The following is a 16,054-nucleotide window of genomic DNA, read 5'->3' on the forward strand; positions in this document are numbered from 1 at the left end:
ATCTATCTATCTATCACTTCTTCTTAGGTATGTACTCCTTTTCTACATGTGAAGGTAGGGAGATAGAGTCATTCACTCTGTAGTCTTTTCTTTCAAACGAAGAAAGCGTTAGCATCCGTAGAATGGAGAAGGAGCTAGCGGTGTTTCTTCCAACTAAGAGAGACGATTGCATGATCTAGAACGAGGATCTCCTCCTCCTACTCTAACTGAAGAGCGAGTTGTTTTGGCAGTGCCGTCGACGTTGTTCTCCGTCCATCTTCTCTTTGTTTTCGTTCTGCTTGCCTTTTATGTCTCTTTAAATTCTTCTTTCTTTCTCGGTAACTCAACGAGCTCTTCATAAAAGCAGGAGAGGGTGATAGAGAGAATGATTGAAGAGAAAAGGGTAGAAAAACGAAATCGGAAGGCGAGCCTAAGATAGATCAAAGAAAGATAGATAAATTGTGGGGAGAAAGGTTACTTGAAGAAAGACAAGAGGTTCAGAACAAGCTGAAGACATGAACGGATCTTTGTGGTGGTGTAATTCTTCTCTCTTTAAGAATGGAAGAGGCATGTAAGTGAGAAACCTTCTTTCTTTTCTCTAGGCATAGATAAAAGCCTGGCGAAGAGTCATCAGGTATTATTGAGAGCTTGTACTTCTTCCTAAGACACCTTAAAGAACGATAAATCTCTCCTCTCCTACTCTATCCAGCTATTTGTCTCACATCTCCTTCTTTTCACAGGCATCTCAAAACTGGCCTTCTATTGGCTAGTACTGTTCCTATCACTAGCGTTGCTACTCCTCCTGACACCTCCAGCCACCCGTCTCCCCGCGCCTCTCTCTTTCTCTCCTCGTCAAGCCCCAGCCCCCGTCCGTCCCTCGCTGCCTCTTTCTTCAACGTTCCCTTTGATTCGTACTTCTTTCTTTCTTTGTTGTGTAAGACATTATCTATTTCTCTCGTCTAACTCGAGAAAGGGACCTTAAATCATCCATCAGAAACAAGTGAGAAAGGCTACACGGAGAGGAACCCTCTCACTTTCTCTTTCCGCCCCCCCTTCCTTCCTTCTCTCTTTCTTTTCTTTTTCTTCAGTCTCAGCAGGCTCGTCCTGCAAAGCATTTGAAGATAGAGAATCTAAGGGGATCGAGTAAAAGGGTAAAGGAGAAGAGGTGCTTCAACTTTCTTTTTCTTCCTCTTTCACTGTGTGTAGAAAGAGATAGGGTTACTTGCCCATTACCATCATCTTCCACCACCCTTTTCTCCTAGACACTCACCCGCGGACGTCCAACTACGACTTGCTTACGGTTTGTCAGCAGTCATACCTAAGATTTTCGGAGAAAGAAAGAAGAAAGATCTCTCGTTCCTTCCTCGCAGTCTATTCATTCATTCATCTTTGTGATGTTTTGACGGAGATTTGGCTTCCGTTTCTTCTCAAGACTTGTTCTTTTGGAATGCGGACCTAGAGTCGAGAGTTGAGGGGAGATTGAGAAGCGATTTGTGAAAGAATGGTTGATATAAAGGCTGTTGGTTAACAAGGCATGTCTCGTGTCTCATTTTTTCACATCTTCTATCAGCACAAGGATTGGAACGGGGTGTTCTTCCCTCCTTCCTTCCTTATGTCACTCAACAACATCTCGGGTGTACATACACCTGAATCGTGTAGCAGCGACCCTATGGCTATGACCACCCGTGTTGTTGGATGATGTGATGGATGATAGATAACCGTGGCAAGAAGACTATGAATGAGAGAAAAGAAGAAAAAGAGATCGATTCAACATCTCCGTGTCTTCTTTGTTTTTTTATGGTGACTCATGCTAGAAGATTTCTTGGCGTTTTCTTTCTGGTCTCACATTCGATACAGGAGGGGAGAGTGTGGTGAGACTCCTCGGATCAAATTGAAATTCTTTCTCTTTGTTTCTTTCTTTCTTTCTTTCTAGCAGTTCCTTTCCTTCTATCACGTCTGCATGCTTCGAGGGACCATCATAAATGGGTCTTAAAGCTTCGATTGATCGGTCGATCTCCTTTCACTCAAGTCAGAGTGTTCCATAAATACATTGATATAGATAGGCAGATTTCTTCATGAACATGTGCGGTCTAGCCAGCATCTACACTTGTTCTCTTGCGACTTTGTTTCCTTTCTCTCATTTCCGTGCGGCGTCGTTACAACAGGGACACGAAGAAGAAGAAGACTCTTTCTCTTGGACAAGAGAAGCTCTGATTTCTCTCTGTCAGTAATTCTTTCTCTCTCTTTGTTTCATACGATAAGAGTGAAGGTCTTTCTTTGTATTGGGGGTATCCTTCATTCTTCTTCGGGAAGGTGTGTGTTGTGGAAGAGTCTTACAGTCGGGAGTCTTCCGACCGATCTGTAGATCTACTTTTTAAGCGTCTATCTTCGTCATACACTCAAGAGAGAGAGAGAGAGTTCAACTCTTCTCTCTTCTCCTCCTTTCCCTTCATTCTGTCGGGATTGGGTCTTCTTTCCTTCCATCGAGAGGATCGATCACCCTGTACACTATGAGAATCCCCATGTGAGTTATATCCTTTCATCTTTCTTTCTTTCTTTCGCTTTCCAAGACTTCGTTTCCCGCCTGTCCTAACAGGGTCGAATTCTTCTGTCGTACCTGTCTTTCGTCGCACTTCATTTTCTTTCTTCTTCTTCACCTCCTATTGCTTTCTTCGGTGGATGACCAGACTTCCACGGTCTTGTTTTCTATCGAGAAAGCCATTCTACTCATTCACACGCTTATCTCTCGTTTTACCTCTTTCTTTCTTCCTATCTCTCAAATCATCTTCTCTGTCCTTCCATCTTTTCTTCCTTCTTCACATACATCATGGCGAAGGAAAAGAAGAAAGAAACTTCTTCTTCTTCTTCTAAGTCAGGTGGGGGAGGTAGTGGGAGTCGTAAGGCTTCTTCTCATACGGATCACAAGTCATCCAAATCCTCTTCTTCTTCTTCAAGTAAATCTGTTTCTTCCAAGAGTACCTCTTCTTCTTCTTCTTCCAAATCTTCCAAATCTTCCTCTTCGAAGAAATCTTCTTCTTCTTCATCTTCAAAGGCTAAAACAAGACAGAAGAAGACGGGAGTCACAGATGTCTCTCTTTCTTCTTCTACACATCAACCAAAGAATTCCTCGGCGTCTTCGCCTGAAGGTGTCCCCAACACGGAAAAGACAGGAAATTACCATGGGAAAAATAAAGAAGATCAAGGGACGCTTCCTCATTCTCATCTTCAACGAGAAGACGACGAGAACGTCTTTCCGGGAGGAGAGGCCCATTCATTACTAGGGTTCCATTCGCCTGTGGAACACGAGCCTGGGCTTCCTGTGCTTCCCTCTCTTGCAGAAGATCACATCTCTTCTTCTTCATCTTCTTCTTCCTTGAATAAGGATCATCTTCATGCCGATCATACGTCATGCTCTTCTTATATGGCCGGAGAAAGAGAGGAGGGAAAGACTCCTCATGAATCTTCTCTCATCCCATCTACAGCGACTTCCGGAAGAACGACAGACGAGAAAGAAGCGAAAGAAGAAGGGGAACAGAAGGAGGGGAAAGAAAAGAAAGAAACAGGGATAGAGAATAAACAAGAGAAAGGAGAACAACAAAGTGCAGACAGCAGCTCGACTATCCCTCCTCCTCCTACTAGTGGACAGCATCTTTCAGAAGCCTCTTCTTCTTCCTCGTTGAGTGCTCTCCATTCTTCAAATGACGCCTATCCGTCACCTTCACCCTTGCCATCCTCTTCTTCTTCTGCTCCCGTTGATCATCATCATCGTCTTTCTTCTCTTCCATCTGGATCCTCTCCTCCTCCTCCTCCTGTCCCTGATCATCCTAGTAGCTCTCCTATGCCTCAGTCATCCCCTGTCATCTTGAGAACCACTCGCTCTTCTTCTTCTCCTTCTCCCCCTTCTTATTCTCCTTCTCCAACCTCGCCCTCAAGACATCCCAATGAACGGCGTGGTCTAGTCAACGTCTCTCCTCTTTCTTCCTCTTCTTCTCTTCATCCCCCCCACGCGCCTCCTCCTGCATATCACCCCAGTCAGAAAGGCTCCTCTGCCTTTCCTTTAAGCATTCCCCCCCCTTCTTCTTCACGTGATCCGCATCGAGTCTTAATGAGCGATGGGAGATACGAACGTCGCAAGACAGGCCGCCTGCAATTCGTGAGTATGGCGCGTGCATGCATGGGTCTCCCTGATCCAGATCATACCTTAGGAGGAGGAGGTGAGAGAGGGGGTAAAGGTGGATATGCAGGAGGTCATCATCCATCTTCCGTGTCTCGTTCATCTTTTATCTCTCCTTGCTATTTCCAGCATGACGTCATAGGCCTTGTATGTCGGAGGCCTCCAGGAGGAGGTCTCCCCGACCGCTGGCTTGACTATAGTGACTATCGGGATGAGCTTGTGCTAGATCAAATCTTAAGAGAATGGGCGGTCTGTAGAAGAGGGGAACTCGAAGAAGAAACGGCGAATTCTCTCATCGTTAATGCAGAAATGATCAGACATCTCTCTCTTCTCCCAGCGAGAACGTTCATAGGCCCAAACTTCACGGAGGCTCTTCAACGCGCTTCCCTAGGAGGAGGAGGAGAGGGAGGTCGGGGTAGTCAACATGTTCATCTCCATGGTAATAGTAGCCATGGTGGATCTTTGAGTGAGAGCAAGCAAGAGACACCCCCGCAGTTGTTTTCGCAGCCTTTCTTAACGGCGCGCCTTCAACGCCGATTAGATCGATGGAGAAAGAAGCTAAGGAGGGAGAAGGCCGATGCGGCAGGCATCAAGTTGATTGCGCATCTCCATGAAGAGGAGGAGGAAGATGACGAGGATGACGAAGAAGAAGAAGAGGGGGATGAAGAGGATGAAGAAGAGGAAGATGAGATAGGAGGAGAGAAGAATCCAGAGCATCTCGAGAGAAGAAGAAGAAAAGAGAGAAGAAATCGAAGAGGTAGAGGTTTTTCCAAAGGCAAAGAAGGAGAGAATGAGACGGGCTCTCCGGAGAAAGCTAAAGAAGATACTTCGGAAAAAGACGAGGAAGGGGACAATTACCTTCATGAGGAGAAGAAGACTTCCCCCTCTGTGAATGATGGAGAAGAGAAGAAGGAGGAAAGAGAAGAAAGGAAAGGTCCGAATAGCGAGCTAAAAGAGGGGGCGAAAGGGATACTTGGAGGGATAGATATCTTACCTTCTTCTTCTTCCAAGGTTGAGAATACTGTGCATCTTAAGGAAAAGAAGAAAGAAGAAGAAAGAGAAGAAGAAGCCACTTCAAAGAGGAAGACAGAAGAGGGGGGAGACAGGGGTACGAGTAATCAAGAGGAAGGGGATGAACAAGATGAGGATCTCTTACTATCTTCTCCATCTCTTTTAGAGCCATATAGAGAAAATAAAACCTACCTAGGCAACGGAGGAAAAGTAGTTGCGGTCATCAATCTATGTATGACTGAGAGATATTACTGTCTACCTGCTCTACGAAAAGAAGTAAGAAGATCCACCCCATTTCTCTCACGCCCCAGGGAGAGACAAAGCCCTCGCCTCTCTCACTCTTTCTTCTCTCTTTCTTGTCTCTTTCTTCTTTCACTCTCTCCTCTCTGTCTTTTCTCTCTCACTCTTGTCTCTTGTTTCCTTCTCTTTCAAAGGAGAGATGTAGAAGGGCAACAGATGTGTCTATGTTGTATGAAGTGCATAGTGTGCTGGAGAGGTTTGATACAGATACGTGAATATCCGTACATATATATGTATGTTTATGTATATGTATGGATATTCACGTCCTCGTTACTCGAGATGTCTGGACGACGTCGTCTGAGTGTATAGCTGGCTGATGTGGATATGTACATACAGTGCATGCGCATGCAGATGAATGGAGAGAAGAGTAAGGTGAAGACGCGGAGGGTGAGAAAGAAAGAAAGAAAGAGAGTCTTCTGTTTCTGGTGGAACGGAAAAGAAGGGAAGAACAAGGCGAAAGATCCAGCAGATGAATGATGCCGGTCGATATTCTCCTCCTCAGTTTGAAGATAAACCCGTCTCTATCTCTCTCATTACCTCTCTCTATGTCTTTCTCTATTTCTCTATCTCTCTTTCTCTCTCTCTATTGGAAATTGCATGAGGAGATGCATGCGCGTGGATACATTCTTTACAGTACGGTAGCTGTGTATATGTACACCCCACCGTAAGGTAAGGTAGGTGTTTTGAGAAAAATTTCGCATAGATGACCATCCCGGGTGGACAGGCACTCAACTAGGTCTTCTTTCATCAAGTTCCTCGAAAATGTCTAGGAGCAACGACACATAGACAGGTGTATACTCCTGTATGTACACCATCTACCGCACGTATAGAGATGTAGGAGAGAGAGAAGGAAGAACGACCTTCACACACAGAGGAAGATACGTGGTGTGGAGCCATGGCGAGGACATCATTCTTCATGCTCTTTCTTTGTCTTTCTTTTCAACTCTTTCTGCCTTCTTTTGTGTAGGGTATCGAAGCTTATTGGATCAAGGTGGATGGGAAAGGAGAGATTCCTGCTGACAGGGTGTTTCTACTTTTCTTTCGCCTTATTGCCTATCTCACACATAAGCACTCAAATCGCCTCGCTTCTTCACGCAGTAGAAATCTCTCTGGCGATCCTCAGCCCTCCACGTCTTCTTCTTCTTTGCCTGGGGAAGAAAAAGCTAGAGAGGAAGAGAAAGAAAGAGACAGGATGATCTCTCACTACCCAAGCAGTCTATCGTCGTCATATCATACAGACGGTGCATGCGGGGCACAGATCTCTTGGAAAAAAGAAAGAGAAGAAGATGATGGAGAAAGTCGCCTAGAGGAGCAGGAGAAGGACAAAAGAAGTCGTTCTTCAAATGAAGAAGAAGGAGAGAAAGAAGAGCCTTTACCGTATAATAATGATAAGTTTACCATCCTAGTCCATTGTACGCATGGGGTGAATCGGACAGGTCTCTTTCTTTCTTTACTTATGATGTCCCTAATCAACTGCTCGGCCGAATTCGCTGTGAAAGCCTTCGAGACAAAGAGAGGTTATCCATTCACAAAAGGTAAAGAAAACAAAGAGGGGGGGGGGAAGGCTCTAAGATACCTTCGATTGATACAGGTTCATCGCATGAAGAGAGGCAACAGTCAGATGTACAGTCTTTTCAAGGGAGCGATTTATGCATGTGTGGATACATGGCTGATCAAGACAGACACACAGAGGGAGAGAGAGAGGGGTTCATTTTCTTCATATGAGAAAGACAGTCAGCCAGGAAGATGTCTCTCGGACTCGATTCAGGGTATACTTTATATCTCATTATCTTATATAGATAGATAGGTGTGCATGGGCGTATAAAGTAGGAAGATACATTCAAGCTATACAGACATGTAGAGGATACAGGTAAAACACGTCGACATATATATATATATATATAGGTTGTTAGATAGATATGTTGTTCTTTGCTTCATACGGTGTTGTTGAATCTAGTCGGTAGTGTACATACATCCGTTCATGAGGGAAGTACGTACATATACCTTCACTCGTGCAGGAGATGGGCGTAGATACATACATATATACTATACAAACATGTACATATATATGTAGATACGTAGGAGGACATACAACGTCAGATTCTATCTGAAGCTGGACTCGTTACTTCACTACCTATACTTGTTGTACTGTGATGTGGTATATGTACATAGATACGATAGATAGCTAGGTTTCTTTTCATATCTCTCTGGTCACATGAGGCCTGTGTATGTAGATTATGATATCTCGCGTGCATGCTCTCGTCCACTCTTCTGAGGGAGGTAAGGATTTGACTGTAAAGAACAATCCTATAGATCATAAGAAGAAGGCCAAGATTTTAAACAGGCTGATAGGTGGATCGATACATACATCGCTGCATATCTATCTATGTTAATGTAGTCTATGTGTATAGATCTTTAATCTCTGTATCTGTTTTAATGCACCTATCTCTCTTCAGCCTCCGTATCCGTCTATCTACTATAGAGAAAGACCAGCTACCCTGTGTTCGTGAGTGGCTGTGTATCCTGTCTATTTCTTCTTCATTCAAGAAGAAGAAGAGAGAGTATCGTTGCAGAGAGGATTCAGTGGAACTTCTAGGAACCTTATAATGATCATAGTGAGAGAGATGGGATAGCTTCAATACTTCTTTCTGGGGGGTGCTTCTTGTTGTTCTTCATGCTTCCTTTTCTCTACTTCGACTGTATATACACTTACACACGTCCGAAGAAAGAAAGATGCTCTTCACGCTACTGCGTGAAGAGCATTAGCAGCAACTCATGGTCAGGATTTCCACCTTTCTCGTTACATGTCCTCTCCCTCCTCTTTCTCTCTTTTTAGCTAGGAATGAAAGAGAGAAGGAAAGACATTTCTTATCAAGATGACGTGAAAGTGTATGACCTTTATCTTCCCTTCACTCCTTCGTAACATCAGCCTCTCCGTTCTGCTTCTTTTCTTCTTTCCACGCTCTCTTCTATCCTCTTCTCTTTTTCATATGCTTTCTTTCCTCTCTTCTCTCTTCTCTTTCCTCTTCTTTTCTTCTTCTTCTTCTCCTTCTTCTTCTTCTCTTTCGTTGCATGTCTTTAGATTTTTTCACGAAGTGGCTGAGAGATCGACGTCTACATGGCCTGCCTCAAGAGTTTCGAACAGCTCTCTTACCTCCTGTTACATGTCCGTTATTTCTCGAAGTGCAGAAGCTTCTTAAAGAGATTTCTCCCGATGCTTTACAAGAGCGCATCAAAGACGGTTCTATTCCTACTGTCCCAACTCCCCCTGCTTTAGCCGAAGAGATGGAAGCAGAAGAGAAAGAGGAGAAAGGGCGTCTTGAACGCTTAGAAAGTCAACTTGAGAGAAAGAGAGAAGTTCGCAGGATCATGAGGAGACGGGGGGGTCGAGGTGTACATACACCTGAAGAAAGGGCTAAGGAAAATGATCAAAAGAAGATAGAGGAAGAACAGGAAAGGAAAGAAGAAGAAAGTGATGTAAAGATGAAGAATCCTCTCTATGAAGTCGAAGAAACTGGTACGAATGACAAGAGTTGCCAAGATCAAACACGTGCAAACGAAGAGAAAGAGAAAGAGAAGGAAGAAGAAAATGGAGGTTCGGAGGAGAAAGGAACGGAAGAAGAGGAGAGAAACAGTGTCGACAAGAAGAAAGAAGATGAAAGGAAAGAAGAAGCAGAAGAGCGAGAGAAGGAGAAAGAGAATGAAGAGGAAGAAGACAAAGAAGAAGATGAAGAAGAAGATGAGAAGGTGATTTTTGCGCGAGAATATGAAGAGATCGAGAGACAGAAATCGATGTGTATTCCACCTCTTCCTCAAGCTCTCCCTGCAGATGGAATTGTTTTATATGGCCCTATTCAATCAGCTCTTCTTGCTCCAGAAGAACTTCTTATCCATCTGCTCCAAAGCCGTCAGGACGTCAAGATTTCTTCTATGGAAATTTTCACAGGGGAAAGCCTCTCCTCTGAGGCAGAAATTTATCCTAGGCCCCTGAAGTCGCTTCGAACAAGAAGAAATGAAGAAATGCTTAAAATGCGATTAGCAAGGAAAGGAGGGATAAGAAGAGAAGGAGGCACCATGAACAAGAGGACAAGATCAAGAAAGCGAGGGAGAGAGAATGTTGTTGATACGTCGTCGTCTTCTTCTTCTATTCTCGCGAAGAATAGTGAAGAGTCGGCTTCGGGTAGGAGTGGGTGTGGTCTTGCGAAGGCAAAGGGGGAGAAGAAGGAAGAAGAAGGAGAGAAAGAAGAAGATATGAAAGAGGGGGGAGCCGAGGACGGAGGAGAAAGAGGAGAAGAGGAAGTTGAAGTGAGAAAGAAGAAAGAAGAAGATGAAGAAAAGAAGAAGATGGAAGAAGATGAAGGTTTTCATGGAAGGAATCATAGCAGTCGTGGTAGTGTGGAAGATGACGGGGTGCTTATGAAAGAAGAGAAAGGCGGATTAGAGACTGTAGAAGAAGAGGATGGGGAGGAAGAAGACGAAGATGACTATAAGAGTGGAAGTGAAGAAGAGGAGAATCGTCATAATAATAGTGAGGGGGGAAATAGCGATGATAACACGGTGGATTCTAAAGGAGAGGAGAAGGAAGATGATTCAGACGAGGAAGAAGAGAAGGCGATGAAAGAGAAAGAGGGGCTAGTAGTCAAGAAAGAACTTCTCGATGATCCCCAAGGATCAAGAAAAAACGAGAAAGAAGAAGAGAAAGGAAAGATGATCATGAAAGGAGATGCTAGGATGGAAGGTGAAAAAGAAGATGAAGAGACAAGAAGGATTAAGAAATTGCGTACAGATGGAGAAGAGAAGATGATGAGCCAAAAAGAAGAGCCAAAAGAGTCTCATGCAAATGTCAAAGGAGAAAAAGAGCAAGAAGAGAAGAGAAAGAATGATAAGACCGCGACGCTTTCATCATCCCATGTTGAAGGGGAGACAGCTGCTGCTGCTGGTGGTGGTGGCGCGAGGGTTGTCTCGCCATCCCCCCGCCCTTCAGCTAGCTCAATGTCTCTTAGCGAGCTCTATACAAAAGGCCAAGGTCTCTATACACAGCGTGAAATAGCCTACCGACTCTTAGAGTATCGCGATGAAGATAACCTTCGTCTCCACTACATCGTCAAGATTCAATGCGCAGATCTTCAGACCTTTACGTGGCTCCTCACACATAAGTTTTCGCGCATGCGCCAGCAAGACATCCAAGCGTATCCCTCGAACTTCTATTCTCTTCTCTATCGACGGGGCAAGAGGAAAGATAAAGAGGCCTTACAAAGAACGGCCGATGCCGTTCTCTTCGGCCAAGGAGCCGCAACAGGAGCAGCAGGAGGAGGTGGGATGAAGGACCGAGGAATGCGCAACTTCCCCTCCGCCCAAGGAGGACGCGGGGGCCGTAGCAGTAGTAGTAGGATGATGAGAATGATGATCAACAGAGAAGGACCAGGGGGGGGGTGCTATGACGGTGGCGTTTACTATGCTAGTGGAGGGGGAATGCGACCAGGAGGAGTAGGGATGATAGGATCGATGGTCCTTTCTCCCCCGTCTATCATGCCTGCTTATCATGCTTCTCAAGGCAACTATGGAAGAGGAGGAGAAGCATTTGGTCCTTCACAAGGCGGTTACTATTATCACCCGCAACAGCATATAGCTCCTCCGCCTTCTTCTTCATATTCAGAAGGGGGGGGTGGGGCATTTGGCATGGCTCCTGCGCCATATATGATGACGATGAGAGGAGGTGAGGAGAGAGGAGAAGGAGGAAATGACTTGTTTTCAAGAGGCTACAGCTATCAACATGCAACTTCTTCTCCCCCTCCAGGGGGATTGGTCATGATGGGTGGGGGTGAGGGTCGCGGAGGAGGGGCAGATGAATCGTCCATGAGATTGCTATCAGGCAGTGGCCGTGGGGGAGAAGAGAGTCATTCTTATTATTCCCAGCAGCACTCGAGGTCAGCATGTCCTCCTCCGCCTTATAGAGGAGGAGAAGAAGGCCGAATGTGGGATAGGCGTCATGACCCAGCGCGATCGAATGGTCCTGGTGGTGGCATGTATTATAACCGAGGAGGGTCTGACTATCCTCCCCCCTGTGGATCTCCACCACACTCAGGAGGAGGCTTTCGCCTCCCGAGGAGTGATCTTGAAGGCCCCCCTGCTTCTTCTCTCTACGGGAATCAGTCGTCTTCTGCGCCATATCGAAGAGGATTTGAAGGGGAGGGCGACGGGAGAGGACCGATGTATGATGGAGATGGAGAGAGACAAGGAATGATGATGAGAGGAGAACGCCGAGGGGGGTGGTATGGCCCTCCAGGGAAAGGTGATGGCGGTGGGGGGGGCATGATGATGATGGGAGGAGGCAGTCGCGATGGAGCATATAGAGGAGATCATCGGGGGGATGGACGACCATCGCCTCCCTCTTCGTTTGCTTCAAGAGAAGGAAGAGGAGGCGAGTTCTTCTCGGCCAATGGCTCATCAGGGAGCCATCGTCAGGGTGGGTATGGAGAAGGATGGCAAGGAAATAGTGGGGATGCGTCAACTTTTCATCGTGGGAGAATGGGTCCCGAAGGACAGGATGAGCGGGGAGGAGGATTCTATCCAGGAAGAGGAAGTGAGGAGTTCAATGCACATGGGGGTGAGAACACTATGAACTGTGGAAGAGGGCCTCCCCGGCCTATGGGGTGTCCTCCCCCCTTCAGCAGATCTAATGGTGGCAATGGACGAAATGAAATGTACTACGATGGAAGAGGAGGAGGAGGATATGAAGGAAGAGAAGAAGGAGGTCTAGGACGAGGTGGAGAAGATGGCTTTCAACGACGAGAAGGAGGAAGACACCCGCCTCAGGGGCAGCCATTTGACTCAAGGATGTCCCTCCCGCCGTCTTCCGATAGCCGGTCCGATAGGGGACTCCCTCCAAACTTTATCAATGTCGGCGGTGGGGGAGGGCGTGATGAATCTCAAGGTCCTTTTCCTCCCGAGATGGGCTATAACAATGGAGATGGGAGAATGCCCATGGGGGGTCATGGAGACAATAGAGAAGGAGGGGGCGGAGAGCGTGATTTCGGAAGAGGCGAAGAAGGACGGCCACGCTTCAATAATATGCCAGGTCGCCCTGGTAGTATGATGATAGGTGGGAGAGGTTATAACACTGATCAGAGAAATCATGAAGAGGCAGGAGGAAGAGGGGATAGTAGCTTTCATCCGTCTTTTAGAGCTGGTGGACCGTTCCGAGGAGGAGGAGGAGGAGAAGGCGCGTGGAAAGATGCCCCTTTGGAGGGCAGAGGGGGACCTGCTCCTTCTTCTCAGGGGTGTAATAGTCATGATGGCATGCCTCCTCCTCCTCCTCTTCCATCATTCAATAGGTATCCTCCGTCACAGGGACAAGTCGACTCCTTTGATTACCGAAATGGTCGTGGAGGAGATAGAAACACCCATACATCCTCTGGAATGACAGATCCCCCGTCTTCTTTTCCTCGGTCTGCAGCTCCTGGGACCCGAGAATGGAGAGACGTACCCTACGGAGGAGAAGGGGGGAGAGATCAAGACCGATTCGCTTGTTCTCCCCCCGTCCCCCCCTCCACTCAAGGGGGAGACTTCAATCGTTTCAATCCCACCCAGGGAGAAGGGAATAGGAGAGGAGATCAAGATCAAAGCCATACTGAGAAACTACCTCGTGATGGTCATCCCTTGTTCAGAGGAGGAGGAGAAGAGAGAGAAGGAGATAGAGGGGCAAATTTTGGGGGGGAGATGTTGGCGAGTCGTCCATCGTCATCCTCCTCGTCATCTAATAGTGAGACGCCGTCTCGAAATCAGACTTCTTCAGGAGGAGGTCTTCCTAGTTCTTCTCCTTCGTCAAATAATGACTTTGACACCACTCGAATCAATCCTCCAACAGAAAGAGGAGCAGGAGGAAGAGGCCCTTTTCCTCCTCCTGCCGTTTCTTCCTCGTCATCATCTGAATGGCCGAAGATCTTACAGATAGAGCGACGGGGCAACAACGTCAACCATAACAGTCATAGCAATACTAGTGAGAATCCTCCATCTTCCTTCTCGTCGACATTCGGTGGGAGAGGCTTTGATACACAGAGGCCTTCGTTCAATCCCGATCATCGTAACACGAACTTTCCGCAAAACATGCCTGGAAGAGGAGGTGGAGGGGGTTCTAATGGTGGTGTTCATGGGGGGATAGCTTCATCCCTACCCCCTCCGGCTCCTGTCATCTTAGGAATCAATCGATCAGCTGATCCGATGAATATGCTCACGGATTTCAACAGGTCTTCTCCTAGTCCTTCTTCGAATCAGAAAGGAGACAACAATACATTACCCCTGATGTATGGATCGACTTCCCACAATACCACCACAACTCATTCTTTCTTTGGAACAAATCCATCAACCTTCTCTACAGGGGGGCCTGGCGTCTTCGGCGGCAATTCCGGAGATAATACTAGCTTGGGGACCCAAGCGTCCGCGGGAGGTTTCAATCAACAACAAGCTGTTCTCGCTCAATTTGCTCAACAGCTAGCCATGTCTCAACAACAGCAGCAGCAGCTAGCCGGAGGAGGGATGGCAAGTCAAACCGGAGGGGGCGGGGGATCTAACAAAGGAGCAGGAGGAGGAGGTCCTTCTCATCTTGGAGGGGGGACTCAAGGTAGCTCAAACAGTACTAGTGAAATGAATCAAGCTCTTCTCCAACAGCAACTGATGGCTTTACTTGCCATGCAGCAGCAACAGCAACAGGCAGCTGCGACATTAGGTGTAGGTGCACCTGGGGGAGGAGGAGGAGGTGGGCCTCAGACAACCTCATCATCCTCTCAGCAGATGGATCCCCAGCAAGTCATGTATTACGCACAGTACTACTATGACTGTCTCCTGAAAGGCATGACAGAACAGCAGGCTATGGCGGCGATTCAAGCTCAGCATATGATGGTCCAGCAACAACAGCAACAGATAATGAAACAACAGCTTCTACAGCAATCGATTCAACAACAACAGCAGTTACAGCTATGCTTGGCTGCGCTGATGCCTTCAGCCTCCTCAGATACGACTTCTTCTCAGCATAATAATAAGTCAGGAGGAAAGAGAAAAGGATAAGGAAGGGTGATGATGCTCCAAGAGAGAGAGAGGGGGATGTTGTGTCGTGTGAAGTAGAGTGGAGATAAGAAAAGATTTCAAAGGATATATGAGGATTAGGAGGAGGAAGGAGAGTATGGGGAAGCGTCGCACATATAGGGCTACGAACATATGGAGGATAACGGTGATTGCTTGATCGAGTGGGTGCGTAGAAAAGGGATAGAGAGAAAGGTAGAGACGACGATAGGAGTGAAGGGTTGAGAGGGAAGGACGGAGGGGCATGGCAATGCAGAGACAGGGCAGATCTATCTGTATAGTTGCAGGTGGATATACAGCACTCCCCCCCGGCAGCCTTCTCCATTTCAGGTATACACGTATCATCTAGACGTATGCGCTTATACGTAGATCCGCGGGATGTATGAAGATCCAACAGAGGAGGTGTATGGAACGATGACCTAAGGATTGATGTGATCGATAGATCATCTGTCTTCTTAGGAAACAAAGGCATCGCTGAGGAGGGAAAAAAGGAAATTGGGATGTTGTAGATGCAGTAGGAGTAGGAGGCGGAGTACAGGAAGTAGGTCTGAATGGTGTAAGGCGAGATGAGAAGGTGATGTCTGAGCGGTGTTTGTACAGATGACGTATCTTGGAGTGTATATACACCAGTCTGCCTTAGTCTCATCGCGACAACCAATTTACCTCCACTTAGTTTTCTCAATCATCACAGGTGTTTATCCAATTCTCGTTTCCCATCTCATACATAGATCGTGATAAGAGAGAGAAAAGATGCTGAGAAGTTGTTTCTTACCGAAAACGCTTCACATCTTTCTCTCGCCTCGTTATCAGAACAACAACAGAATCCGGAGTGAGTGAGGACGTTTCTCGCGAGTCAGCATCGACTCTCTTCAGTCATTTCGTCTCATAAAGTAAGCTCTTTTGCTTGCGTAGTGTTTTCTCTTCTACTTCCCTCATTCATCTCTGTCTGTGTCAACACGCAAGTTGTTAACTTTCTTACAGTTCCATGCATGCTGTAAAGGTGCGAGACGACATCGAGAAAATCGTTGTCTTCAGATTGCCCGGGGAGGCAGCAATGTATATCTCTCTCTCTATCTATCGGGAGGATTTATCAGATGATCAACCTTTCTTGTNNGGATTTCTCAGGTGATCGACGTCCCGCCCTCCCCCCCTTGAGTGAGAGAAGAACGATGGCCGCTCTTCTCTCTTGATGCCATCTTCTGCCCCACGCTTTGCAGTCTTCCATTCATGAAGACAGCTCCCCTGTTCTTTCTTCATCCACAGTCCTCTCACACGTCATGACAGGTTTACTTTGCCTCATTTCTTTTTCACCGAATGAAATGGACAGAGAGCTGTAAAGAGATCTGGTAGGGACTCATGTCTCTCACTTGGTGACGGGTGTGAGTAGTGAGGGCTGGAGGAGCCGGGAGGTGTACAGCTAAAATGGGGGGTTCTTGTATAGTATCGATTCATCAGAACATCGGGAGAGCTAGACGGGCCTCCTCGGCCCGTGCAGATGTGCGTGCTAGCTAG

General features: G+C 46.7%; 1 protein-coding gene across 1 annotated transcript in view; it reads left to right on the forward strand.

Moving 5' to 3' along the window:
- Positions 1-881: 881 nt before the first annotated feature.
- CSUI_008376 (uncharacterized protein) overlaps positions 882-16,054 on the forward strand; it is a 17,426-nt gene continuing 2,253 nt past the window's right edge. Inside the window, exons 1-3 of the mRNA XM_068068510.1 lie at positions 882-5,440; positions 6,432-6,999; positions 8,547-16,054. The exon at positions 8,547-16,054 is cut by the window's right edge and continues 2,253 nt beyond it. Coding sequence (XP_067919514.1) covers positions 2,807-5,440; positions 6,432-6,999; positions 8,547-14,527 — 9,183 coding nt within the window. The 5' untranslated portion in view covers positions 882-2,806 and the 3' untranslated portion in view covers positions 14,528-16,054. The remainder of the gene's footprint in view (positions 5,441-6,431; positions 7,000-8,546) is intronic.

This window comes from Cystoisospora suis, assembly GCF_002600585.1.
Source record: "Cystoisospora suis strain Wien I chromosome Unknown contig_4682, whole genome shotgun sequence".
Classification (NCBI taxonomy): domain Eukaryota; phylum Apicomplexa; class Conoidasida; order Eucoccidiorida; family Sarcocystidae; genus Cystoisospora; species Cystoisospora suis.